This window comes from Crocodylus siamensis, chromosome 5 (genome assembly GCF_052110815.1).
Source record: "Crocodylus siamensis isolate JL-2025a chromosome 5, ASM5211081v1, whole genome shotgun sequence".
NCBI classification, from domain to species: domain Eukaryota; kingdom Metazoa; phylum Chordata; order Crocodylia; family Crocodylidae; genus Crocodylus; species Crocodylus siamensis.
In genome coordinates this window covers 205,644,148-205,670,192 of record NC_143399.1, presented here as the reverse complement: position 1 = coordinate 205,670,192, position 26,045 = coordinate 205,644,148, and the positions used below count along the sequence as shown (strand labels likewise).

At 51.2% G+C, this 26,045-nt stretch overlaps 1 protein-coding gene and 1 long non-coding RNA gene across 6 annotated transcripts; one reads left to right on the top strand and one right to left on the bottom strand.

The window, feature by feature from the left end:
* Positions 1-484: 484 nt before the first annotated feature.
* LOC149865208 (uncharacterized) lies at positions 485-14,047 on the bottom strand. Of its 4 annotated transcripts, none has more exons than XR_016442417.1 (8): positions 13,914-14,040; positions 10,875-10,940; positions 8,247-8,634; positions 7,610-7,728; positions 5,795-5,909; positions 4,271-4,384; positions 3,897-4,076; positions 485-3,153 (listed from the first exon to the last, which is right to left on the bottom strand). It is a non-coding gene; the product is annotated as an uncharacterized LOC149865208 (long non-coding RNA). The 4 variants fall into 4 exon arrangements; XR_016442418.1 differs by having other exon boundaries at positions 13,804-13,938; XR_016442416.1 differs by lacking the exon at positions 10,875-10,940 and having other exon boundaries at positions 13,914-14,047.
* LOC149865207 (zinc finger protein 398-like) lies at positions 14,028-25,669 on the top strand. Of its 2 annotated transcripts, none has more exons than XM_090048031.1 (7): positions 14,028-14,200; positions 14,970-15,353; positions 16,064-16,190; positions 20,159-20,272; positions 20,395-20,457; positions 20,858-20,971; positions 22,404-25,669. In XM_090048031.1, exons 1-7 carry the CDS (start codon positions 14,177-14,179, stop codon positions 23,420-23,422), a joined length of 1,845 nt encoding a protein of 614 aa, XP_089904157.1. In that variant the 5' UTR covers positions 14,028-14,176; the 3' UTR covers positions 23,423-25,669. The 2 variants fall into 2 exon arrangements, with proteins under 2 accessions (XP_089904157.1, XP_089904158.1); XM_090048032.1 differs by lacking the exon at positions 14,028-14,200 and adding an exon at positions 14,213-14,476.
* The last annotated feature ends 376 nt before the right edge of the window (positions 25,670-26,045 follow it).

Genomic DNA, 26,045 nt, shown 5'->3' with positions numbered 1-26,045 from the left:
TGCGGGCTCCCTGAGGTTTTGCAACAGGAGCATTACTCTTAATATTTCTCCACAGTCCAAAAAACCAAGTGAAAACGAAGACCTGGCATCTCAAGTCTAACGAGGTTGAGAACCGCGGAGCTAAAGGTGTTTCACACCCTGACCCCTGCTTTGGTGAGATGACTCAGAGGGTTTCACTTTTACAAAAAGAGAAAGTTTCTGATTACGCAAGGGAGAAGCTTAAAGTGTTTTGTGCCAAGCTTGTATTCAAACGGATGCAGAACACACAGAAATCAATTATGGGTCATGGTCGTGTTAAATATTTCATTTAAAGCAAGCTTGTTATTTTGTTGATTTATTAAAATGTCATTATAGCATCTCCAGTACATACAACAATTTAAATGCACTCAACGGTCTTTGAGCTCTGTCCAACAGAAGTGGGAAATGCCCAGAAGAATATGTGTGTGGACTTCTAAGTTAGGAAAACCAAGAAATCACATGCTCCTCAGATAATATATCAGTTTAGTATAAATTAATACAGCAGAGTCATTGCTAATAAAGGCTTTCACTATCACACACGCAGCCTCAGGAGACTCAGTGGATTGCTACCAAGAAGGTGAATTTCACAGCAGGGCAAGGCCAACATTTTTGCATGTCAGAGCTGTGTGTCCCTCCCTGTTTGGGGCCCAGAAGGATTTAACTTGACCCAAGATCCTCGAGGAAAAAACCCTGCTAAACTAACCCCAACACAGCACCTCCCTTTCAGGTCTGGAATCCACACGCGCTCGCGCAGAATGATCCGAGCCGTGTCCGCGGGTACGTTCAGCGATCGTGAGATTAAGCTCAGTCACCTGTGGGAATGCATGCAATATGCCAGCCCATACATACAAAACACAAACATCTTAGTATGAAAACTGTAGTAGAAAATGCTGGTTTACCAGTAGAGGAAATATTCTGTGAATCAAGAGAGAATTCTTTCAACTTTCCCTAGACAAGATGCTCCTAGGTGTCCTCTCTCTGCAAGGAGGCATATGGTAAAAAGCAACCTCACATGTTTTTATGGAAAAGAACACAGAAACCCTAGCGTTCACACTGAAAAGTGCCAGAGCCATTAGTGGAGTCTCCGCTGAGCTTCAAAGATCCAGTTTTCTATGTACATCGGGGAACCTTCACCATCAGTGTGTAAACTTTCCATGAGATAAATCAGACTGGCATCGAATCAAACAGACTGCAAGAACCACTATGGCATTCAGAGGTTCATTATGCCCTCTGCCTTACCTCCAACAGCCCTTTCTTTCCCCGCCATTCTTCCTCTAAAGCTTAAGGCAGATTAGACAGCAGCCATTGCAGACATCCCTGCTCTTTGTTGAAGAGAAGGAGATGCTTAATGATGCCAACATTTATTTTGCTTTAATAAGTTCTCAGCCCCATTTTGTATGCTTGAGACAATCATCTTGTAATATATGCAGTGCGCTTCTACATTAACTGCCCTCCACTCATGCAAAAATTAATTGGATTCCAAGCCTAAATCCCCAATATTGCAGCTGGAGTGACATGAAATTAAACTTCTTAAGGTGGAGGGGTTTTAATCCACAAAGTACCCATTTCCCTTTTCCGTAACCAAAATGACAAACATATTTGTGCAGGTTTTCTTTTTACTGTAGCACAGGCATGAGAGAACAAAACATAGTAACAGTGAAAGCTCTACAAGGGGCTTGGACCGATTTACAAATGTGTGGCATTGCTTTACCCACACCTGAAGGTCAGCCAGCCCTCGGGCAGGCACCGAGAGTCATTCAGCAGCATCCAGCACCATTAAACAACAGCAGCTTAGTCATTCCCTACTCTGGTCCCTCCTCACAGGGCTCAAAAATGAGGCTGCTAATGTACGAGATGCTGGGTGTTTCAGCTCCTTCTCCTGCTTTGTCAGACAAGGACTGCCAGCTGCATGCTCATTTCTGGCACCTCGCCTCATTGCCATCTCCGACACAATTTACAGTCTGGTCACAGCAGAGCCGCCTTTAGCTTTCCAGTTTCATGGCAAGCAGGCAGCCTCTACCCTTTGCCAAAGGCTCTGGGAAACTGCGGGTGACTGTGCTATGCTGTGCTTTCCCTGAATAAGGGAGCAACTGGAGTAGCAGAAGCTCCTTCCACGCTCCCCACACTGGAAGGGGGTCATGCCTTGGCGTGCATATACTGGTGATGGAGTAGATGCGTCTTTCAACAGCAGCAACTGTCACGCCTGCTGGCATTTACAGGGTGTCTCCCCTCTGCAACTCATCTGATGCCTCACCAGCCCCAACTGGCAGGCCAAGCTTACCTTGCACAGCACCCAGCAGCCTTACCCTTGGCGTGACTCCTCTCCAGGAGCAGGAAGCCAAGCTCCAGGCTGCAGCTGCGCCCTGGCTGGGGCCTGCTAGCTGGTGTGGCTGCAGTGGTGGGTGGTGAGCTCGGCTTGCTGGGTGAAGCTCTTTCCACACTCCTCACACACGTAGGGTCGCTTCCTGGTGTGGGTGTGGTAGTGGCTGGTGAGTTCAGACTGCAGAATGAAGCGCTTGCCACACTGTGGGCAGGCTTAGGGGCGCTCACCGGTGTGGTGGCGCCAGCGCAGCACATAGTATGCCTTGCGGCTGAAGCGCTTCCCGCAGTCAGGTCACGAATATGGACGCTCACCTGTGTACATGCACTGGTGCACCGTCAGGTTGAAGAACCGCTTGAAACTCTTCTCGCATGCCGGGCACTTGTACGGCTTCTCCTCCGAGTGGATTTGCTGGTGCTGCACAAAGTACTTCCTGCAGCTGAAGCGCCTGCTGCAGTCGCCGCACGCATAGGGTCACTCACCTATGTGTGTCAGGCAGTGCGTCACCCGGCTGGACTTCTGCGGGAAGCTCTTCCCACACTCTCTGCACTGGAACAGTTTCTCCCTCAAGTGACTCCACAGGGGAACAGATCTGCTCTGGATGCCAAGGGTGCTCCTATTCTGCAGGGACAACTGTCCTGATGTAGTCCCCTCCTGGCTCCTCTGTTGGCCCCAGCTGTCACAACCTGTCTCCAGAACAGGGCTCTGAAGAATGTCCTCCTCCTCCCTCCTTGCTAACATCCAGGGCAGTTCCAGGTTTCCAAAAACAGAGCATGGACACAGCTCTTCCATTTTAATCTTAATCCCATTATGTGCTAGAACAGAAAAAGAATCCAAATGATGCTTTCATATGCCTGGGCTGTACTAAAACCCTGCAAGAGCAAGATATTCCTACACGACAGGAAGCTCAATTTTGAAAAAGCAGATTACCTTTATTACAGTCAAGCTTAGAAACCCCAAGCAGGGATTGGGGCCCCTTTTGTACCAGGTGCTACATGAACAGGGATATTCTCTGCCCCAGAGAACACCAATACTGGCTGGAAGGCTGCATACCAACAAACAGCCTGGGTTCAGCCTGTGATCAGAGTATTTAAACCTCAGGTAAAGGTGACTTTAACCAATCTCAGTGACTGCAGATCCAAGATCCTCAGCTGCCCCCTCCAGTCTCCAGCATCTGTGCATATCATTAAGAAGCCACCCTCCTCATTCCTATGTGATCAAAGTCAGTCCCCAGGATTACCTAATTTACAAATACCTTTTGGAAAGGAAATGCCAGTAATGAAAGCAGAGGCAGATATGTGGCCTTTGTTAAGTCTGGTTAGCAGGAGAAAACAAGTTTGCAGAGACATGAATTGTAGATCTGCTGCTTGAAAATATTTCTGAACAGCTGATCCCATTCTCCAGATTCAAGCATTGTGAGATGGAGACAGTATGCAGTATACTGTAGGTTCTTAAACTCAATAAATCCACGTAATGCCACACAACGACAGTGTCAGCCTGGGAATGAGGGAAACCTATCACACCTCATCTAGAGAGCACAGTGAGAACAATAAGTTACCTCTAAGCTGATTATCTTGGGGTCCTGTCTCCTCTCCAGCATGTGAAAAACCTATACCCCTGGTGCCTTCACTGGAGGGAAGAGGAGGGAAACAATTCTGCTTCTGGGTTCCATCTGAATGCTCAGAAAAGGAAGGTGTGAGGTGAGGGATACACAGCCCATAGTCAAAGTGACTTACATCTGCCATGGAGACAAGACAAGGGTTGGTTAGATACAAGGGGACAGAACCAGTGGAGCTCAGTGATTCAGTTAGACAACCACAGTGTGTGTACATGCATGTGCATATGCATGCACACACACACACACACACACACACACACACACACACTTCATTCACCATTTCTCCTTGGTTCTGACATATTATTTACATTCACCTGAAGTGGGATGTGCAGGGATCTCTCTCTCTCCCAACTCCTGCAGTTCCCCAATGCACGGCTCTTCCTCTTGTCCAAGCTGGGCTAACACGTCAGGAGTGGGAATGGGAGGATCTGTTCTTGGGAGAAGAGAGTTCTGTTATTTCATAGATTTCATAGACATTAGGGCTGGAAGGGACCTCGGGAGATCATCGAGTCCAGCCCCCTGCCCAAAGGGCAGGAAGTCAGCCGGGATCACAGGATCCCAGCAAGTCACAGGATCCCAGCAAGTTATCTATCTACTGGACATTTTAGACAAACTTCAGGAGGTCACATCTAGTCCGACCCCCTCCTCAAAGCAGGACTAGCCCCAACTACATCATCCCAGACAAGGCTCTGTCTGCCCGGGTCTTAAACACCTCCAAGGATGGAGGTCCCACCACCTCTCAGGGTGACCTGTCCCAGTGCTTCACCACCCTCCTAGCGAGAATGTTCGTCCTAATACCTAAAACAAACTTCCCTTGCTGCAGCTGGAGCCCATTGCTCCTTGTCCTGTCATCTGCCCCCGCTGAGAACAGTCCAGCTCCAACCTCTTTGCAGCCCCCCTGTAGGGAGATGAAGGCTGCTATTAAATCCCCCCTCGGTCTTCTCTTCTCCAGATTAAATAAGCCCAGTGTTGAAGTTTCATCCTTGAAGGTTTTGTCTACTATGAACAGAGCCACTGAGTCCACCCTCCTCTGGTTCGTTCAGCTATCTATCTTAGCTCAACCACTAAGAACATTATCAGAGTCTCTCCTGCAAGCTCATCTTTATCAGAGATGTTGTACAGTCAACAAAAGAGTCCAAGATAATCATCACCATCTCCCACTCCCTTCCCTGCCTTCCTCTTGTGCGGTTATGCTCTGTAGCCTAACACTGCATCCAAACTGAGACCACTAAGGGCTGAGAAAGTGCTTTTTCATGCTCCATAAAGTACCTGCAACACTTGAGTAGATGTGTAACTACACAATGGAAGTAAGTAAATATCCCCACCTAGCTTATCAGTAGCAGGAAACTGCTTCACTGATTGTATTACACATTCTTTTAAGATCAGAATCCTACTAGCTACAGATGCACTCACATTACAGGAACAAAGTGTGGTTAAACAACATGACCTGAAGGCAAGACATCCAAGAGCAATATAGGACCAAGCAGGAGAAAATGCTACCACAACCCCAATTTCAAGAACCTTGACATGGATTCAGAGTAGTCAGTATAGTCTGCTTTTAAACAGAACTAAAGCAGAACAGCCCCCACTACACTGATAATCCAAAGCAAGACCCACTAAGACCATGATTTATCAGAAAGCTGTACTGATTTACTCAAACTGGTTCAGAAACCAATTTAGTTGAATCTATACAACGTTCTCACATAAATAAGGACCATAATAGAGGAGTGAGATTCCAGCATGGCTCAAAGATATAAGCAATTGGAGCAAAGACCCTGTGAATGTATGAATTAGCTTAGTCTAAAGACAAATCCCTTCATACACCTCAACACACTCACCAACAAAAGAAAAGCTAGGGATTTTCTCTTTCCTTCAGATCCTGATGATCTCTGATGCACGGCTCTTCCCCTCACTCCATCCAAGACAAAATGTCAGGTCTGGACACCGTGTAGTCTAAGCACGGAAACAGATATCCAGGGACAGCAGGGTTCACCAACGCGTATTGGGTATTGTTACAAATAAATGTAAATACGAATAGCTTGTCTTTCTATAGTACTCACCTGTGCAAGTTCTTAGGGCACTGCACAAACACTGTATTAAATTATTATGGTTACTGCCAGAGGCAATAATGACACAAAGAGCTAAACAGACCGATAAGAACATTTCTAGTAGCAGAACTTAGGGTGGATAAGGAGCTGCCCTTCTTGCTGATGTTTCAGGACCTTTAACACAGAAGGGACTCAATGCCCCTGTTTAGAGACAGGCTGTGAATCTACTCCCCTACTTGTAATCCTGCAGAAAGGCCAGAGTCCTTGTCAAGGACACACCTAGTTTGGAGCAAGAAGCATGGAGAATGACAGGCTCCCTTTAGCTCCTCTGTTGTGGAGCTGATAAAGACTAGCAGCAAACCTCTAGCATATCAAATTAACCTGCTCCCGTGGGCCAGGCATGTCATAAGGGGTCAGTCCATTGGCCAGATTAATAGCACGTGGCTGGCCCTACAAACCATATCAGGTCCATGAAACTGCACCCCTCTTCTCTCCTATGCCCCCTCCCCACCAGCCAGTCCTGGACCCATGCTGCACGCACCCCCCGCAAGCTGGTCAGGGACCCATGCTGCACACAGCGCACCTCCCGGAACAACTGGGGAAAGGGGGGTTGCGTACGTCCCAGGTCCTGCATGTGGAGCTGGGCTAGTGCATACCACATGCTGCGTATGAGTTGACTGTGGACCAAGGGGCAGCACCTGGAGGCTGGAAAATGGGGCTACACAGCCTAGAGCCAGCCTATGGGTAATATCTTTGACACACCTACTCTGGACTTACTAGTTTTCTCCCTTCTATTAGACATAGGGATGACAACTCACACGACTAGAGGCAACCCAGTGAGAACGATGCTTGGGGAAGGATTTCAGACAGCTGCATGTCAGTTCTCCATTTAAATCTAGCATATACAACATGTGCATGCTCACATATATATTTGTGAGGGAGGGGCGCCTATTTCCTTGTGGCACTGCTGTTGCACTCTTAGGATCAGATGCAAAGTACGGCAGCTTCTTTAGCTGACTTCAACAAAAGATACTGAAGCCGAAAAAAACCCAGGCAGTACGTTTTCAAGTTCAGACTTCAGGGCTAGCCGGGCTCCAGCCTCAGAAGGCAGTTATCATTCCCCATAGCTCTAGGGAGCTTACCATTTCTTGAAATCTATTTAAAATTATTTCTTGAGACAACACTGCAATGAACAAGTGACCACAAAGCCTGCAAGTCAATGAACAGAACCAATACACAAACACAAATTACCTGTCACAGGTGTGAAAAGAAAATTAGTGAAGGGTAACTAGCAGAAAGCACCTGAATCAGTTGTATTTTACTCCATGCAAGACCAATAATAGGTGAAAGAGGGATGGACTCTAAGTGCATAAGCAAACAGAGCCCTTATCCAAAGCACAACGAGGGAAAGACCAAAATGACCATCTGTATCTCAATGTCTTTTTCGATAAGAGGATGGGTGGACAGGACACATGACAAAGACTTGAAAATGTGTACACACCGATCTACCAAAAGCTAAAGGGATTTGAAAATACACTTCAGATGCAGAAAATTACAAGTCTAATAATCTAGTGAACACATAATAATAAAAAAAGAGATCCTTACCTAGAGAGAGCAAGGTCTCAACATTCCTCTTCTTCACATTCTTGTACAGCTCCTTCTGCCAATCTCTCCCACTCTTGCTTACCGAAATACACTGAGACATCATCAAACGTCTCAGGCACCTGCAATCACAAGCATCTTCTGTTCAAACACTGACATACCTTGCTTTTGTGCTAGATTAAAAGCAGATAATCAGCCATCAGAAGGAGGGACTTGCATTTACTGCTTAAATGCTATTGAAATGAGTCGCTTGTCTTAGTGTGATCCCAGCAGAGTTCTCCAGCATTTCTCCATCCTGTCCTCGCCTGCAGGAAACTAACCAGTAGCTCACAGAAGAACTGAATGACACAGGAAAGAGATACAGAAAAAAGACAATGCGGTGAAAGGAAAAGGAAATGGAAAGAAAAAAAAGGAGGTAGAAGAGAGGACTAAGAAGTGTCAGACCCAACATGTGGTCTGAAATTCAGCCACAGAAAACACATGGGCACCAAACTGATAGGCAGGAAACAGCCCAAGCCCTCGCTGTCTCTGTGCCCGTTGCACCATCCCTTCCCTCCCCTCCCCTCCCCTCCCCTCCCCTCTCCTCCGAGAAGCCCCACAGCCTCTGACCAGCTCCTTCTCAGGGATGGGATCTCCTTACCTTGGGGACTTCCCCCTTGGCCCCTGGGGGGAGCCACAGGATCCAGAAGTTCCCGTTCTTCAGCAGGCTCTCCACGTTCTCCGGCCTCCTCTGCAAGATGATTCTCCTGGATCACAGCTCCCAGCGTAGCCAGCTGGTTACCAAACTCCATCTCCATTTTCTCACGCTCCGATATCTTCTTCTCAGCCACTCCTGTTCTCCCATCCAGACTCAGCAACCATTTGGCGTAAGACTCAACCTTCCTCTCCATGGCTTGAATCGCAGCCACAACGGTGTACAGAGACATTTCTGCAGCTTGCAGCTGGGTTTATTTCAGGAAAGTTCTTTCGTGGACAGTAGCAGGCTTCAAAGACACTGGGTGCTGGGATCCCATATGTCATCCTTGACTCTATTGATAAGAAAAGACACGGAGGTAGTGGGGGTCCTGGCCTTGCAAATCACCTAGAAAAGACACGGAGGTAGTGGGGGTCCTGGCCTTGCAAATCACCTAGAAAAGACACGGAGGTAGTGGGGGTCCTGGCCTTGCAAATCACCTGCAACCAGAATTTTGACAAGAGCCGCTAACATTCTTCAGGCTGCTTAATATTTCCCAGTACTAGCTTTTTAAAAGGATCACTAGCAAATCTGCTTGTTGAAGGCTCACTGATATTTGCTTAACAAGACAACATACACTGCATCAGCATAGGATGAGCAAGAACATAACAGAAAACAAGGAATCTACTTCAGGCTTGGTAAAGGTCTCATTACCTCATCCCCTGAGCCCAACTGGCCACACAGCGAGATGCGCCAGAAATAAATTAACAGGCAGTGAAGATAATTTTGGGAGCAGAGAGGGAGAATATTATACAACGTGTTTATCATGCCTTCAGGAGACTTCTGAAAATATTGAGTGTTTGGTGCACTCCGTATAAAGGGGCTGGCTAGGCCTTAGTGGGTCTTGCTTTGGATTATCAGTGTAGTGGGGGCTGTTCTGCTTTAGTTCTGTTCAAAAGCAGACTATACTGACTACTCTGAATCCGTGTCAAGGTTCTTGAAATTGGGGTTGTGGTAGCATTTTCTCCTGCTTGGTCCTATATTGCTCTTGGATGTCTTGCCTTCAGGTCATGTTGTTTAACCACACTTTATTCCTGTGATGTGAGTGCATCTGTAGCTAGTAGGATCCTGATCTTAAAAGAATGTTTTCTGCTCCTTGCCCTGTGCTCCCTGACCAACCTCCTGCTCCACCTTCTGCTTCCAGCATTATGCTCCCTGCCAGATCTGCTGCTCTGCTTGCTGTTTCCTGGCCTATGCTCGTGCCCCATCTGATACTTTCTGCTCCTTGCTGTATCTGCCATTATGCTGCCTATCCCATCCCCAATCTGCCATGTGTCACACACACAGGCTGCAAGCTACAGATCAGCCACCTCTGAACTACCAGAACAGCCTGCACTGAACACTTCACATCACACTGGGTGCATCTATATGTGCATGAATGAGCCATAGTTACAGCACATTAAGTTTAGCACCTGTCATAACAGGTACTAACCTAATGTGCAGTAATCGGCACTACTGCACAGTAGCACCAGAGTACACCTTTGAGGTAACACTAATGCGCAGTAGACTAATTCTACTGCACATTAGCATGGCTTTTGCCATGATGCTCTAATGCGCAGTAGAATTAATCTGCTGCACTTTTAGCATCTCGTGTAGATGCTCCCATTATGTCTCCTTATATTACTTCACGGAGTGCTATTTACCTCTAACAGCAGCCTTGAAATGGAGGGGACTTACTCACATCAGGGCCGCCCCTAATCAGTCAAATGATGCCGTTAAAGGAAGTATAATGATATAAAGTAGAGGGTGCTCCTATGCACTAATTAGGCAGTTGACTAACTGCTGTTTGCTCAAACATAAGCAACAAGGAACACACTGGGACTAAAAGGGCATTATACAACGAGACCCAAAGAAGGGCCCTCTGACACACCCCAAAGCTTGTCTAAGGCTGGAAACAGACGTCAACTCTGGAACTGGATCAGCTGCGACTACCCTTGGTCACAGCAACGTCTTGGCACTTGGAGCATGACAAAGAGCTGGGACATCTATCTGCCTGCAACCTGTCCAGCCATTAAAATGGTCTGCATCCTAAGTCTATCCCCCCCATGCAGCTGGCCCAGTACAAGGTATCACCCACAACAATTCTTGCCTCTTGCATTATGCAGTAAAGCAACTCATGTATGTCTATAAACTGAAGTACCCCATACTGCTTATGACTCATTATTTGCTGTGCTATTATCTCTGGTCATGGATGGCACCCTGCCGGGTAACACACACCAAACAGGGGACCCACTCCATGCATTGGGCAGATCCAGGGAGTTGAAATCGCAGTGCAGATAATAAAATACATCGTCACATACTCCGCAAAATATATTTTTCCCCAGTTAAAAAGAAACTAGAAGTTTTATTAATACACTAGGGGCCTAGGTCTATATTATTTAAAGATGAAAGCAAAAACTAATACAACTTTACTGAAATGCGTATAGCATTAATGTGCTGTATCACACATTTGGTACAAAAAACACAACAAACTAGGCAAAAACGAACCAAAAGATACTGTTTCATTAGGCCTGTAGCCATCAGAATGAAGTGTACCTCTTTCCCAGATTCACCAACCACAATCTTGCCTTCTCGAGCATCTTGATCGCAGGCCAGGTGCACCTATGGGGAACAGCAGTTCTGATGTTTTTACCCTAAATTAAAAACCAACGGCCCAGGAAAAGCAGCAGTGATGGTGTCCATTGAGCTCATTATCGGGTGTCTGGTTCCTTCTAAACTCTTCATCCCACAGGTGTTAGCAACTCCCTCTCCTTTTTTAAAGGTTTGATATTGCACTGATCACAATCGTTTCTTCTGCCGTGCTGCTGGCCTGTTTTGTGCATTGCACAGTGGCAGAGCTGATGTTGACAGGGAGAGCGAGCCGGGTCGGACTAGGGCTTTTCCCATTCCTCTTCCACGTGCAGCCTCCAGCCATGAAGGTCTAAGAAGAGCTGATTCAGAAGCTGTCCGTGCCTCTCCTTGCTCACTGCTTCGTCTCCTGGCTCCTTGACCCGAGCGCCCTCTGACTCCACGCTCCCTGCAGCTTCCTACCTCAGCATATACCCGCATCCTGTGCTCTGCTTGGTCTCCCAGCTCGGTCTCTGACTCCGTGCTCTGCCCAACCCTCCAGCTTCCTGGCTCAGCTCAGGCCCCCTTGTAGCACTCGTTCGAGCCCCGTCACCCTCACTCCCATCCCTGTTTTCTCTTCCCTTGTCCCCCAAACTCAGGTTCCCCGTCACCTCCCTAGCTTCTGACCTGGCTTGTTCCCACACCCACTGCTTGGACCGGACCAGGACAGGACCCCAGTGCACCCCAGCCCTGGACTGGGACAGGACCCCAATGCCCCCAGCCCTGGATCAGGACAGGACCCCAGTGCCCCCAAGACCTGGACCGCATGGCAGCTGGGAATGGCAGACCTCCCCACTGCGGGTGCAATACCAATTGGAAAAGCTAAACATTTATAAGCCAGCGGGACCAGATGGACTTCGTTCAAGAGTGCCGATGGAGCTGGCTGAGGCCATTGCAGGACCCCTGGCAAAGCTCTTTCAGAAATTGTGGCGCACAGGGAAAATCCCTGATGACTGGAAGAGGGCCAACATTGTGCCCATCTTCAAGAAAGGGAAGAAGGAGGACCCAGGCAACTGTAGGCCAGTCAGCCTAACCTCCATCCCAGGGAAAATCCTGGAAAAGCTTATTAAAGAACCTATATCTGATACACTGGCGGCAGGTAAGATCCTGAACAGCCAGCATGGCTTTTTGTCTTACCAATCACATCTCCTTCTACGACCAGGTCTCTCACAAGTGAGACGAGGTAAACTTTATATACCTAGGCTTCCAAAAGGCTTTTGATCTAGAGCCCCATGATATCTTTGTAGGAAACCTGGAAGATTGTGGGCTCAGCTGCTCGACGGTTCAGTGGGTGGGAAACTGGCTCCAGGGTAGGACCCAGAGAGTCCTCACGAACGGATCTGTGTCGTCCTGGCACGAAGTGGCCAGTGGTGTCCCCCGGGGTCCGTGCTTGGACCAGTGCTTTTCAACATCTTTATCAATGATTAGGATGGGGGAGTGAAAAGCTCACTGGTTAAGTTCGCAGATGACACCAAGTTATGGGGCAGTGTGGCCACACCAGAAGACTGGTTGCTAATACAGGTGGACTTGGACAGACTAGAGTTGGGCAGACTGAAACCAGATGAAGTTTAACACTTCCAAGTGCAAGGTAATCCGTCTGGGGAGAAGCAACCCACAACATACACACAGGCTCAGCGGTGACAGCTTGACTTGCGCCATGGCCGAAAGGGACCTAGGGGTAGTGCTTGACCATTGCTTGAATATGAGCTGTCAGTACGATGCGGTGGTCAGCAGGGCAAACACCACGCTGGCCTGCATGAAGTGATGCATCTCATGTAAAACTAAGGGAGTGATCCTCCCGCTGTACTCTACAGAGTGAGACCGCAGCTGGAGGACTGTGTCCAGTTCTGGGTGCCGCACTTCAATAAGGATGTGGAAAACCTTGAGAGGGTCCAGAAAAGAGCCACCCGTATGATCAGGGACTTGCAAGGCAAGCCATACGAGGAGAGGCTGAGGGTCCTGGGCCTCATAGTTTCAAGGACAAGAAGGGCCCTGAACAGATCATCAAGGCCAACCCTCTGCCCCAGGCAGGAACAAGTGCTGGGATCGTAACACCCCAGCCAGATCTCTATCCAACCTCCTCTTGAAGACCCCCGAGGTGGGGAGAGCACCACCTCCCTCAGGAGTCCATTTCAGAGCCTGGCAGCCCTAACTGTAAAGTAATGTCTCCTGATACCCAGCCTGAACCGTCTCTAACAATTTGGGGCCGTTATTCCTTGTTATCCTGGGAGGTGCCCGGGGGAACAGGGACTCCCCCAGTGCCTGCTGGTCCCCCCTGACTAGTTCGTAACAGGCCAGTAGATCCCCCTCAGCCTTCTCCTGTGGAGGCTGAACAGGTTCAGGTCCCATCGCCTCTCCCCGTAGGGCCTGCCCTGCTGCCCCCGACCACGCGGGCGGCCTCCTCGGGACCCTCTCCATGCTGTCCACGTCCCTCCTGCAGTGCGGCGCCCAGACCTGGACGCAGTCCTCCAGCTGCGGCCTGACCAGTGCCGCACAGAGGGGGAGGATCACCCCCCGGACCTGGTCGAGATGCACCTGTGGGTGCAGGACAAGGCGCGGCTGGCCTTCCCGACGCGTCCCCACGTCCATCCTGGAGTCAGCGATGACTCCAGACGCTTTCTGCTCCGTGCTGACACGACGGGAGCTGCCAGCCTGCAGGTGCGGTGCTGGTTCCTCCCCCCGGTGCAGCACCTCGCTCGCCTGCGCTGGGCTCCAGGCCCCTCTCCTCCGCCACGTCCGCAGCCCGCCCAGGCCCAGGCCCAGGCCCAGGCCCAGCGGGGTCCTGTGCCTCCCTCCGCAGCCCGCAGGGCAGGGCAGGGCAGGGCAGGGCGGCCGGGGCCTGCACAGCCTCAGCTACCTCGGGGCAGCGCCGGCAGCTGGGTGAACGACCAGGCGGCGCCGGGGCAGACCGGGGCCCACGGGGACAAACTGGGCTTCTGTCCACGAACGGACCCACGGACTCCTCACCGGCTTCCCTCACGGCCCGGGCAAGCAGACCGGGCCAGCCTCGGCGCAGGCCCCTCCCGGCAGCTTTCCACGAGCACGCCGGACCGGCCGCAGCCGCCTGCCCGCCGCCGACACCTACGGCCGGGCCTGCGCAGGCGCCCCGCCCCGCTCCGCCCTAGTGTAGACGCGGCCCCGGGGCGTGCGCGGCCGGCGGGGGCCGGCAGGTGGCGCTGCGGCCGGACGCGGCGGAGGCGGCGGCGCGGTCCCGCCCGGTGCAGGCAGCCATGGCCGAGTGGGCGCCCGCGCAGGTAAGGCCGGGCCGGGCCGGGCCTCGACCCGCCTCCGCCTCGCCCGGGGCTGGGGCTCGGCCCGGCTCCCCGCTCGGGTAGGACGGGCCCCGGGGGTGGGGGCCTCCCCCCGGCCTCTGCTCCGACCCCGGGGGCCTCCCCTCAGCCGCCCTGCTCGGATGAGACCAGCCCCCGGGCTGCGAGCCTCCCCACCCGAGCAGTGCCCGGCTCCGGGGCCCTTGCCCCGGCCTCGCCGCTCGGGCAGGACCAGCCCCGGGGTGGGGGCCCCCCACTCGGGTAAGACCAGCCCCCCAGCACGGGGCTCGCGTCCCAGCCTCCGTCCAGTTCTGGGGGCCTCAGCCCAGCCTCCCTGCTCGAGTAGTCTCACCCCGCGCCTGAGGGCCTCCTCCCGGCCTCCCCACTCGGGTAGCATCAGCCCCCCAGAGCTGGGGGCTTTATCCCAGCCTCCTCGCTCCAGGAATATCAGCCCCGGGGCGGGGGTCTCGTCCCAGCCTCCCCCCAGCTCCAGGAGCCTCATCCTCACCTCCCTGCCCAAATAGTATCAGCCCCCTTCCAGCTCTTGGGGCCTGCTCACTCGAACAGCATCAGCCCCCAGGTGCGGGGGCCTCACGCCAGCCTCCCTGCTCAAGTTGTGTCAGCCCCCGGGCCTGGGGCCTTCCTCCAGCCCTGACCAGTGTAAACCTCCGAGCCCAGGGGCCTGCTGCCAGCCTCCGCCCCAAACCCCTCAGCCCAGGGCCCCGATCCCAGCCCCGCTTCCCTTTGCCGACAGGCCTCGGAGTGGGAGGCCGAGCTGCAAGCTCCCGGCATGCCCGAGGTGAGCTTCGTGAAGGATGCCCAGCTGCAGACGGCCGCCATCTCCCTGTGGACCGTGGTGGCGGCAGTGCAGGCGGTGGAGCGCAAGGTGGAGGCGCACGCCGCGCGGCTGCTGAACCTGGAGCGGCGCTCGGGCGTGACGGAGAAAAGGGTGGTGGATTGCGAGAAGACCATGGTGGAGTTTGGGAACCAGCTGGAGGGCAAGTGGGCCGTGCTGGGCACCCTGATCCAGGAGTACGGGCAGCTGCAGAGGAGGCTGGAGAGCATGGAGAGCCTGCTGCGGAGCAGGAACTTCTGGGTCGTGAGAGTCCCCCCTGCCAGCAAGGGAGAAGACCCAAAGGTGCCAGTATCGCAGCTCTGACCCGAGTGTGAATGTGGCGGGCCCTGAATCAGAGGGGGTCGAGGTCCCACTGTGTCACTGTTGCTTCGCAGCTGGTCTGGAGTGAAGTGATTGCCAGCCATGCTGGCTTAGGTGTGAGCCCTCTGCACTTACCCACCTCTGGGCAGAAGCTCTGGGAACAGAGGGGTCATTGCTGTCTAGCCACTGGCGCTTATAAGCAGAGGCCTTAAACCACAGGTGCATAAAAGTCCTCTTGGACTCTTAAGGCCAAACCCCACACGCTGCTGCTATCTCAAATCAAGGACTTTGCTCTAACGTGCCTTGCTTTGAAATTGCCTTTGCAGCTTCTGCAACATAAGTTTTTTGCACGGAGAAATGATTCATTCGGTCTCCAGACTCAGGTGACCAGTGTCCTGCATCCTGTACCTGGTCTGGAAATCCCTCCTTGGTAGTACATTTTCCAGACCAGTTTTATCCTTGTTCTCCTCACAGATTCATGGTGAGAGGCTGAGGATGATAGTTGTTACTCTGGCGTGGAAGCAGGGGCTGAGACCCACCCTCTCACTTAATACGAGCCACCAGGCAGTCATCCAGAGCTCAGTTCTGCAAGTTCTGGCCCTTTGTTTGTTGTAAGATAGGGGGAGAAGGTAGCGGGTGTCAGGAAGCAGTCGCAGCAGGAGGCCTCGAGTGTGTGACACTTCTGGTTTCAGGTCCCGGTGGCGTTCGATGAAGCCTCGGTCCAGTTTCCCCGGGAGAAGTGGGAGAACTTAGAAGACTGGCAGAAAGAGCTGTACAAGAACACGCTGAAGGGCAGCTATGAGCCCTCAATCTCAGTAGGTAAAGAACAGCTTTCACTTCTTAGACTGGGGTTTGTAGTTGCCGGTCCTGGCACTTCCTCTGGCTCGTGGGTGTTATCAACCCCCTCTTGCTTTCTCTCCCAAAGCCCCGGCTAGAGCAGGTCTACCGCAGAATACAAATGGGTGCTCCCACGCCCTCCGTCCCGTGGTTCCTAGTAGTGAGATGATCGTGTCAATGTAAGCTCAGGCCACATCCAAACATCTCACTGTCCAGTGGAGCGATGGGGTTGCAGCACCTCCTGTGTTAAAAGCTGTCTCAAGGCTTCTGTTTGTGTTATAGTGGAAAACCCATAAGTATTTGTAAAAATATATATATATATACACACGTGTGTGTAAATATATACATACATATATATACATGTAAATACACACATATACATATAAACACATGTGTAATTATATTTACACACATGCATATATATGGATATATATACACATGTATACACGCATGTACGTGTAAATATACACACATGTATGTGTGGATGTGTGTGTGTTGCCCCCAGCTGACATTCTCACAAGTGCATTAGAGAAATGTGGCTTTGAGAGAATTGCGGTATGGTGTCTGTGTAACTGGCTGAACACCCGCCACCAGAGAGTCACTATAAATGGACAGTGTCACAATGTCAGGAGATCTCCAGCAGCTTCCAAAGGCACCTGGTGCCATTTAACAGGTTTATTAATGACTCGGATGCAGAAATAGAAATCCTCCAATGACGCAGAACTGGGACAGGGTTGCAGACGTTTTGGAGGAGAGGATCAGGGTTCAAAAGGATCTTGTTATCTTAGAGGACTGTATTGCAGACAACAGAATGAACGCTAGCCAAGAGAAGTGTAAAGTGCCATATTTGGGAAGGAAAACCAAATGCACACATGCAGAAGGGGGAACAACTGGCTTGGCAGTCACACTGCTGAGAAGGATCTGTGGGTTATGGTGGACTGGAGACTCAGTCTCAGTCCAAAATGTGATGTTCTTCCAAAAAGGAAAATGGACCTGTGGGCTGCATTAACAGAAGTACAGCTTGTAAGACACGGGAGGTGATAGTGCCAGCCTACTCGGCACTGGCTAGGCCTCAGCTGGAGCACTGTGTGCAGTTCTGGGCTCTGCTGTTCAAGAAGGATGTGGAGGAACCAGAGAGGATCCAGAGGCGACTGACAAAAATAATGAAGGGGTTGGAATGCAGCCGTACAGGGAAAGGTGGAGTGAGCCGGGCATGTTTAGTCTGGAGAAAAGTAGTTTGAGGGAGATGTGACAGCACTTTTCAAATACTTGAAAGGCTGCCATAAAGAAAAGGGAAGACAACAGCTCTGCCTCACTGCAGAGGGCAGGACACAAAGCAGTGGATCCAAATTGCAGCAAAGCAGATTTAGATTAAATCTCAGGGAAACCCTTCTCAACTAAGAGCCACAAGACAGTGGCTCAAGCTGCCTGGGGAAGCCGTGGAGTCTCCCTCCATGGAGGCTTTCGAGCAGAGGCAGGGTAGGTGTCTGTCTGGGGTGGTCAGGGACTGCACACCCTACTTCCAGCCTTGCAAGCTCTGCATCAAGAGTATGCTAAGGTTAGCAGTGTCCAAGGCATCTGACTAGTCTAAAAGAGTCAACACAGACACTGACGGGCTCATCAGAGAACCAGGGTCCCTCAAGGTCCCTTCGAGCCCCGCTAGTCTATGTGCAGAAGGTTCTCCCATAACTGTGGACCTGCTGATCTCAGGGAGAGAGGGAGATGGATGGTGGCACTGTTGAGGAAAGCAAACCCAAGAGTGTCAGCATGTCTGGAGAAAGCAATTGTTAGGTCATTCCTCCAGAAACTTTCCAGTGACAGAAGCCCTCTTTCCCATTATTGCTTGAATTTCCCTTTATATGGTAAAGAGTATAGTCAGAGTGTGCTGGCAGAACCAAGGAAGCCTAAGCACAGCAGGTTTCAGGACTGGTACTTAGATGAGCCTCTCAGTGTCTATGTTGATTCATAGACATCAGGGCTGGAAGGGACCTCGTAAGATCATCAGGTCCAGCCTCCTGCCCAAGGGCAGGAAGTCAGGGTCAAAGGATCCCAGCAAGATAAGCATCCAAAAGTTTCTTGAAAGTGTCCAGAGTAGGTCCTTGCACTGCCTCTTGGGGGGGAGTCTGTTCCAGGCCTTGGGGGCTCGAACAGTAAAGAAGTTTTTCCTTATGTCCAGCCTAAAATGGTCTTGCAGAAGTTTGTGATTGTTGGACCTTGTCAACCCCTAAGGTGCTCTGGTGAGCAGGTGTTCCCTCAGATCCTGATGCACACCCCTTACGTACTTATAGGCTGCCACCAGCTCTCCCCCCGAGCCTGTGCTTCTCTAAGCTGAAGAGTCTCGTAGCTTGCAGCCTCTCTTCATAAGGCCTGTTTTCTTGCCGTGTGATCATGCGTGTGGCTCTCCTTTGAACTCTTTCAAGCTTCCCCACGTCCTTCCTGAATTGTGGAGCCCAGAATTGGATGCAGTACTCCAGCGGTGTCCTTAGCAAGGCCGAGTACAGTGGGAGGATGACATCCTGGGTCTTGCTCGAGATGCATCAGTAGATGCAAGCCAGAGTTTTATTGCCAGCTGTGGTATCGCATTGGTGGCTTATATTCATCTTGTGGTCAATCATGACCCCCAAGTCTCTTTTGGTCATGGTGCTAGCAAGTGTAGCATTGCTGAGCCTGTAGGTGTGCTGCGGGTTTTTATTCCCGAGGTGGAGCACCTTCCATTTCTCCGTATTGAATGCCATCTGATTTTCATATGCCCACCTTGCAAGCCTATCAAGGTCAGCCTGGATCACCAGCCTATCCTCAAGTGTGGACAGTTTTCCCCAAAGTTTGGTGTTGTTGGCAAACTTAGCCAGTCTGCTTTTGACACCAGTGTCCAGGTCGTTTATGAAGACATTAAAGAGTACAGGTCCAAGAGTGGAGCCTTGAGGGACACTAGTAGTCACCGAGTGCCATGGTGATTCTAGTTTCGTCAGCTACCACTCTGGGTCTGACCTCGGACCCAGTTCCTCAGCCATCGGACTGTGGGGTAGTCGAGGCTGCAGTTTTTCCATGAAGACATCCTGGGACACCAGGTCAAAGGCTTTTTTAAAGTCCAAATATAGGAGATCGACCTCTTCCCTTTTGTGAAGATCAGTCGGGCACCTTGAACATTGCTAATCTTGGGGTATTGTTGACATACTCACAGAGCTTCCTTCGTGAGTGGACAGGACAGCTCATGCTAGAAACTATGAAACTATGCCTGGTGCTGCTTTTTTCCATCAAGGTGCCACTCCGGAGTGGAGAAGTGCCCTACAGTAACGACTAGTAGCATATTTTTGGAAACCAGGCTGCATTTCTTCCAGCCGGCTGGCAGCTCCGGGGTTTGTAGCATCCCGAGATTGCCAACTCTGGGCTGTGCAACAAGGATCCTGACAGTCCTGAGAGCTCTGATGCAAGCCCTGAGCTCACAGGGTCTGAGAGCCCAGAAGACTTGTGAGCCATGGCTGGGATTTTGGGCCCCCAAGCACTATTTCACGTAGACATTTTGCAAACAGAGATATCCAGTGATTTGTGATTGAAGTAGGAAATCCCACATGCTGCAAATCCTGCCCCTTCTACTTTTTATCCCCACACAGCAGAGCTGCTTTAGTTGGGGAGGGGGGGGGGAGTTTAGTTCTCAAATTTCCTGAGGAACAGAAATACCAGGTTTTAATGAGCCCACAGCAGCAGAGAGCATGCTTGGGTGTGACAGAGAGGACAGCTCAACCGTCTGCCACTTTGAGGTTAGATGAAGAGAACCCCCCCCCCCCCCACCACGTCCCAGGACCACAGCCTCCAGGCATATGCTGCTCTGCCCCATCCTCATTTGCATCTGTGCCAGTGACCTGTCACTTGCCAAGGTTTTTGATTTGAAACAGGCACTTTACATCACGGTACTTAGTTAATTCAGCTTCAATGCCTTTCTCCCTCAACAGACCACACAGTCTCCAAGCCTGACATTTTATCACGGATTGAACCAGGGGAAGAGCCCCACATCAGGGAGCAGCAGGACTTGGAGGTGAGAGAAGTCCCCACAGGACCTAGTGCAGGTGAGTAACAGGTCCAGAGAGCACAAGGAGCGGCGTTCTGAACGGGGAAGACGGACAGACCTTGGGAAATGAGGCACAAGCCCGGCGTGTGCTAACTGATGGTGGTGTTACCCTCCTTGCAGGTGTTGCTCATCATGACTTCTTACCTGTCCCACCGGATCCTAGCTGTACACAACCCAGCACAGGTAATGTATAAAATCCGTTAAACAATAAATGCAGCTTGTGTTTGGAAACCTTCCTGCCTAGGTCCATCTGGCATGTCTATGAGCAGTTTTATTATCAAGATCACACACCAGTCTTCCTTCCTCCTGATTCTTAGGAGTAATCAGATCCTTCCCCTCATTTTTTTTTTCATTTCCTCTGGATCCCTGTTAACATACCTGCGTCCAATTAGAATATGCATGTCCTCAAGCAAAGAAATAGTCACACCCCACTGTTGTGTAAGGTGCTTCACTTACACCAGTATAGCTGGGCCAGGTTGCTCCAGCCAGGTATGAGATCTGGTTCCATGTCTCCCCTCAGATACTCGGTAACACGTTCAGGGGACTGTGGATAAACTGATGCTGCCCTCTTTCCTCTCAACAGAATCTTCTGTTTCTACCACGGAGATTATCTCATGGATTAAACGAGAGGAGGAGCTAAGTGTCCGGGCTCAAGGGCATTCAAAGGAACCAGACGTTCACAAAAGCACTTCTACCAGTGAGTACAAGACAGCGATAGTGCAGGACTACAGAGTGAACTGCCTGAGGGTTACTTTCCTGAGACAGGGGGTCTCTGTGCTTTCCAGGAGGCCTGGGCAGAGCAACACCTGCCAGTTCTCTGTGTGTTTGGGGGTTGAAGTGTTATCCCGGAGGGAGGGCACTCACCACTGCAAGCCAGAGGCTGGACTTCAACAGCAAGATAGAGGGGACTGAGCAGTTGCTGGACATGCTTATCGGGAGAAGAAAGAGAGCCCCTTTGAAGAGTGTTTGAGGGCCAGAAACCGCAGCTGCCCAGCCTGGGACAGGAGGAGAACACCAAAACATATACCAGTATTTTTTTTTTTTCTGGAAAAAGAGTGCCCATCTCTTGTGACAGATTTGTCTAGGAGTGGAATTGTCTTTGGGTCCTTTGTTAGCTTGGAAAGCCCAGGAGGCACAGGATGGTGTGGAGCAGCAGCAGCTCTGCAGAAAAGGACCTGGGAGTTACAGAGGACACTAAGGTGGATATGAGCCAGCAGCGTGCCCTTGTTGCCAGGAAAGCTAACAGCATCCTGGGCTGCCTTGGTAGGAGCGCTGCTAGTAGGTCAAGGACAGTGATTCTTCCCCTTTATTTGGCACTGGGGAGGCCGTATCTGGAGTCCTGTGTCCAGTTTTGAACCCCACCACGACAGAAGGATGTGGACACATTGGAGAGAGATCAGCAGAGGGCAACAAAAATGGTTGGAGAGCTGGGGGACAGGACTGGTGAGGAGAGGCTGAGGGAACTGGGCTTATTTAGTCTGGAGAAGAGAAGACCGAGGTGGGATTGAATAGCAGCCTTCACCTCCTTGCAGGGGGGCTGCAAAGAGGATGGAGCTGGGCTGTTCCCAGTGGGGGCAGATGACAGAACAAGGAGCAATGGGCTCAAGCTGCAACAAGGGAAGTGGAGGCTGGATATTAGGAAAAACTCTCGAGGGTGCTGAAACACTGGAAGAGGTTACGCAGAGAGGTGGTGCAATCTCCATCCTTGGAGGTTTTGAAGACCTGGGTAGACAAAGCCTTGGCTGGGGTGATTTAGTTGGGGCTGGTCCTGCTCTGAGCAGGGGATTGGACCAGATGTGACCTCCTGAGGTCCCTTCCCACCCTCATTGTCTGTCTGATTCTGTGAATTGTAAGGGGCTGGGCTGTGGTGTGACGGTTTTCCTCTCCTGCTGGGCTCAAGATCCTTGCAAAAGTCTATTCTCGGTTAATTTTATTTTAAAGGTGCTTTGGTGAGAAAAGAACCAGCAGTGGCTCATTGTAACATTCATCTGTGTTTTACTGCTCTACTTTTTATTATTCAGCTAGATAGAAATGAATATTTAAACATTAAGGGTTTTTTGGATAGGGCTGGTATCAGAGACATGCTGTGACTAATGCCAAAATTCTCCGCTCCCTGCCTCCGCTTTTAGCTGACGATGGGATTTTGATCAAACACGAGAAGCCTCCTCAGGAGAAAGGTCCTATGAACCAGGAACCAACCCTGCCCTTACCAGGGAGACTGGAAGCACACGTGTTCCCGGAAGCCGGCCATGAGAATCAGCCCAGCTCGAACCCGCAGCCCCTTTCGAGCCAGACCCCGGCCGCCGGTCGCCTAGGGGAGTGCGCGCAAGGCAAAGCTGAGTTCGGGCAGTTCCAGAGTGCTGCCGCCCAGCCAGGGAGCCACGCAGACGAGACGCCGTACCTGTGCAGTGAATGCGGAAGATCCTTCTCCCGCGAGGATGCCTTCCTGTCCCACCAAAGTGCCCACGCGGGCACTGCGCCTGCCCCCTGCCCAGAGGGTGAGAAGTCGTTCACTCCATCGGCCGACTCGGGCAGTCATGCCCGCATCGTCAGTGGAGAGAGGCCATCCACGTGTCCGCAGTGCGGGAAGACCTTCCCCCACCCATCCCAGCTCGCATCCCACGCCCGGGCCCACGCAGGCGAGTCGCCCTACCCGTGTCCAGAGTGCGGGAAGAGCTTCAGCCTCAAGCTCAGCCTGCTGCTCCACCAGCGGAACCACACCAGGGACCGGCCGTACCAGTGCTCCGAGTGCGGCGTGCACTTCAACGGCCACTCAGGGCTGCTCCGCCACCAGATGATCCACACCGGGGAGAGGCCTTACAAGTGCCCGGACTGCGGGAAAGGCTTTCTGCGCAAGGAGCACCTCCTCAACCACCAGCGCCTGCACACGGGGGAGCGCCCCTTCCAGTGTGCCGCCTGCGGCAAGAGCTTCATCCGCAAGCACCACCTCCTCAAGCACCAGCGCATCCACACGGGGGAAAGGCCGTATCAGTGTGCCGAGTGTGAGAAGAGCTTCCGCTACAAGCAGTCGCTCAAGGACCACCTGAGGACTCATAGTGCGGAGCAGGGCCAGGCTGACACCTCCCACAGCCTGCTGCAGGACATCGAGGCCGGGCTCCTGGACGTTAAACTGGAGAATGCCTGGTAGCTTGAGTGGAGAGAGGGGCTTGGGGGGCCATCAGTAGGCGCCTTGGCTCCAGCACAGCCAAACGGTTATCACACAAGTACAGCATGGTAGTAAGTAGAAGGTCAGACTTCCCTGCCACGCAAAAATAGACCCTTGAGCTTTTGACTAGGGGGAAAGGACTCGCCTGGTGCAGAAAGGAGTAGAGCAGAGACGTGGTCTGCTCTCGGGGCCTCTCCCCACCCGGCGAGGTCGCCTCGATGAAGAAGATGGCTTTTTATTTTGTGTGTATGTTGTTCCTCCTGGAAGACTTTCCCAGTCATTGCTGATCTCACTGCTTCTGTTAGTCTGCAGTACACAACATCCACTCCACTTGTTAAAAAAAACCCTTCCTGCATTTTTTTTTTTTTTTTGTGTGTTTTGTTTGAGCAGTCAGAGCTTTCCCCGAATCCCTGGACTTTTACTGAAGGCAAAAAAAAAAAAAAAAAGGCAGATGTGACCCAAGGGCCACAATTGGTCAAACCTGAGCACTGCATGACCAGCTCTGAGAACTGGGTGGTTTTTGAAAAACAGACAGCTAGAGGCAGCCCAGAGCAGAGCTGATACTACTAACTGTGCTTTCTGTAAGCTTATCAAGTGCTGTAGGCATGGCTAACACTGCCAGGATGGATGGCAGCGTGAAGTGCCAGGCCACTTTATTTATAAACCAAACATTTATTAGAAAGTGGTTTTCAGTCAACAGAGGCATCGTTCTGTTTTGTCTCTCAGAAAAGAGCAATTGGTTCCAGTTCATCAGTCTCATAAGCTCTAACGACTGGATACAGAAATGAGATTTTGGGATAGGGGAGGGGAAAACACCAGAATGATGTAAAATAATGGCAATAGAGTTTGTTTTTAACATTTTCTCCAGCTAGCAGTGCTGCTGCCATGTGTCCCTAGCGCTAACCCCCACTCCAAGGATGTGGAGACCTCCTGCTTGCCTGTGGGGCTGCATGTACATAGATTCCCTTCAGGATCCCATGCTTTCCCTGAGCTGGTAAAAAGCATAAAACTGGTGCATTCTGTTTACCTCTGCTGAAGTCATGGAGTAAGGGTGAAAAAAGCATGCATATGTGTTCATGTACAGCACTTGTTTCCACCCCGTGTGGGCGCTCGCCTGGCTGGCTATGCTGCACTAAGTCCAGGCTCTAGTCACAAGCGTGAGCCAACGACTGTGGCTTTGTCAAGCCCTTTTGAAGCCAGAGGGCTCTGCACAGGCCCTGCTGTCTGTCCCCATGGGAGAAGCAGCAGAGCCAGGGCTGGAGTTTCATTTGAGTCAGTGCGCTAAGCGCAGATCCGGTTCCCACCGAAGCCAGTAAGCTTTCGGGTGCCTTCGAATGAGGATGCCGGCATGCTGAAAGCCAGGAAGCTCAGCACACGTGCAAAACACTAGTACCGAAGCGACTCTGACCTGCTCAGCCCAGTGCAGGTTTCCTCGGGGGTGCGCGTCGGGTGGCGCTTCTTTTGCTTTGGTTTCTTGCTCTGCTGTGGTTGTCTGGCTTCCGACTCGGCACACAAGGAGCCAGAGTCCTGAAAGAAAGTCTCCGATGGGCTTTCCGTGGGGTTGGGACCTCCTGCAGCTGACCAGTAGCTTGTGAGCAGACAAGCTGAAAACTGGGGGTACTTGCTAATACTTATCACAGCTGGCTGCCAGGAAGCACCAGGGGCTGGGAGGAGTGTGCTCTGTGCTTCTTGGGGCTTAAAGAAGCCATTGTCATGTAATTCAGGGCAAAAAAAAATCTCCTTTTGTTAAAAAGAAGACACTGTATGCTGGGGGAGCAGGCCTTATTTCAGGAGAAAATTGGCCTGAGTCCTGAGAGCTTTTGAGTACTTGAAATCCTCTCAGGATATGGCCTGTCATTGGCCGCTGGGCTAGAAAATATCACTCCTAGTGATCACTGTCAGTCATTGAGGCCACGGTTCTCCTTCAGTCTCAATCAAGTGACTGTATGTACATTCCTGTCTACCGCCCTTCTCCTTCGGTCTGCTGTAGAAAGTAGGCGAGACAGCAGAGAAGACCTTTCAGGGTATAATCATTGTATGATTTTTTTTTTTTTTTTTACATAAAGGGGATGCTATATTAATAATGCAAATCACTGTCAACAGATCAAGGCGACCTTGTGTGAATTCTCTTTGCTTCTGCATAAGCTGCTGACAGTGGGGTGTACTTGGCATAAAAGCTTGTGTGTTATCTTGACTTTTATGGACCAATAAATGGTGCTATTGCATTTACCCTTTTGATTCTGTTGAACTGCCTGTAGCCAAGGGTCCATCAGTTTGAGGTAATCCAGTGGGTCATCTGAGCCTGCACTGTTGCTCAAGGTACATAAATTCTTCCCCCAGACAGTCCCCTTCCCCCCAGCCTTTGCTTTTTGCTTTTTTCCTCCTTTCCTCCCATTCTAAATGAGCCGCAGCTAGTCCAAGAAGATCTCTCAAAGACAGGTAGCAAAATGGAAGAGAAAAGGCATGGTGGAGTCTCCATCCTTGGAGGTTTTGAAGACCCAGGCAGACAAAGCCTTGGCTGGGGTGATGTAGTTGGGGCTGGTCCTGCTTGGAGCAGGGGTTGGATGAGGTGTGACCTCCTGACATGGATCATCAGCTCTTTGGC

Bases quoted from the DNA above. Each gene is read 5' to 3' on its own strand.
- LOC149865207 (XM_090048031.1), top strand. From the start codon at position 14,177: ATGGCCGAGTGGGCGCCCGCGCAG. The intron at 15,354-16,063 runs GTGCCAGTATCG...TTCTGGTTTCAG, and splicing joins GCAAGGGAGAAGACCCAAAG to GTCCCGGTGGCGTTCGATGA. The intron at 20,458-20,857 runs GTAATGTATAAA...TCCTCTCAACAG, and splicing joins CTGTACACAACCCAGCACAG to AATCTTCTGTTTCTACCACG.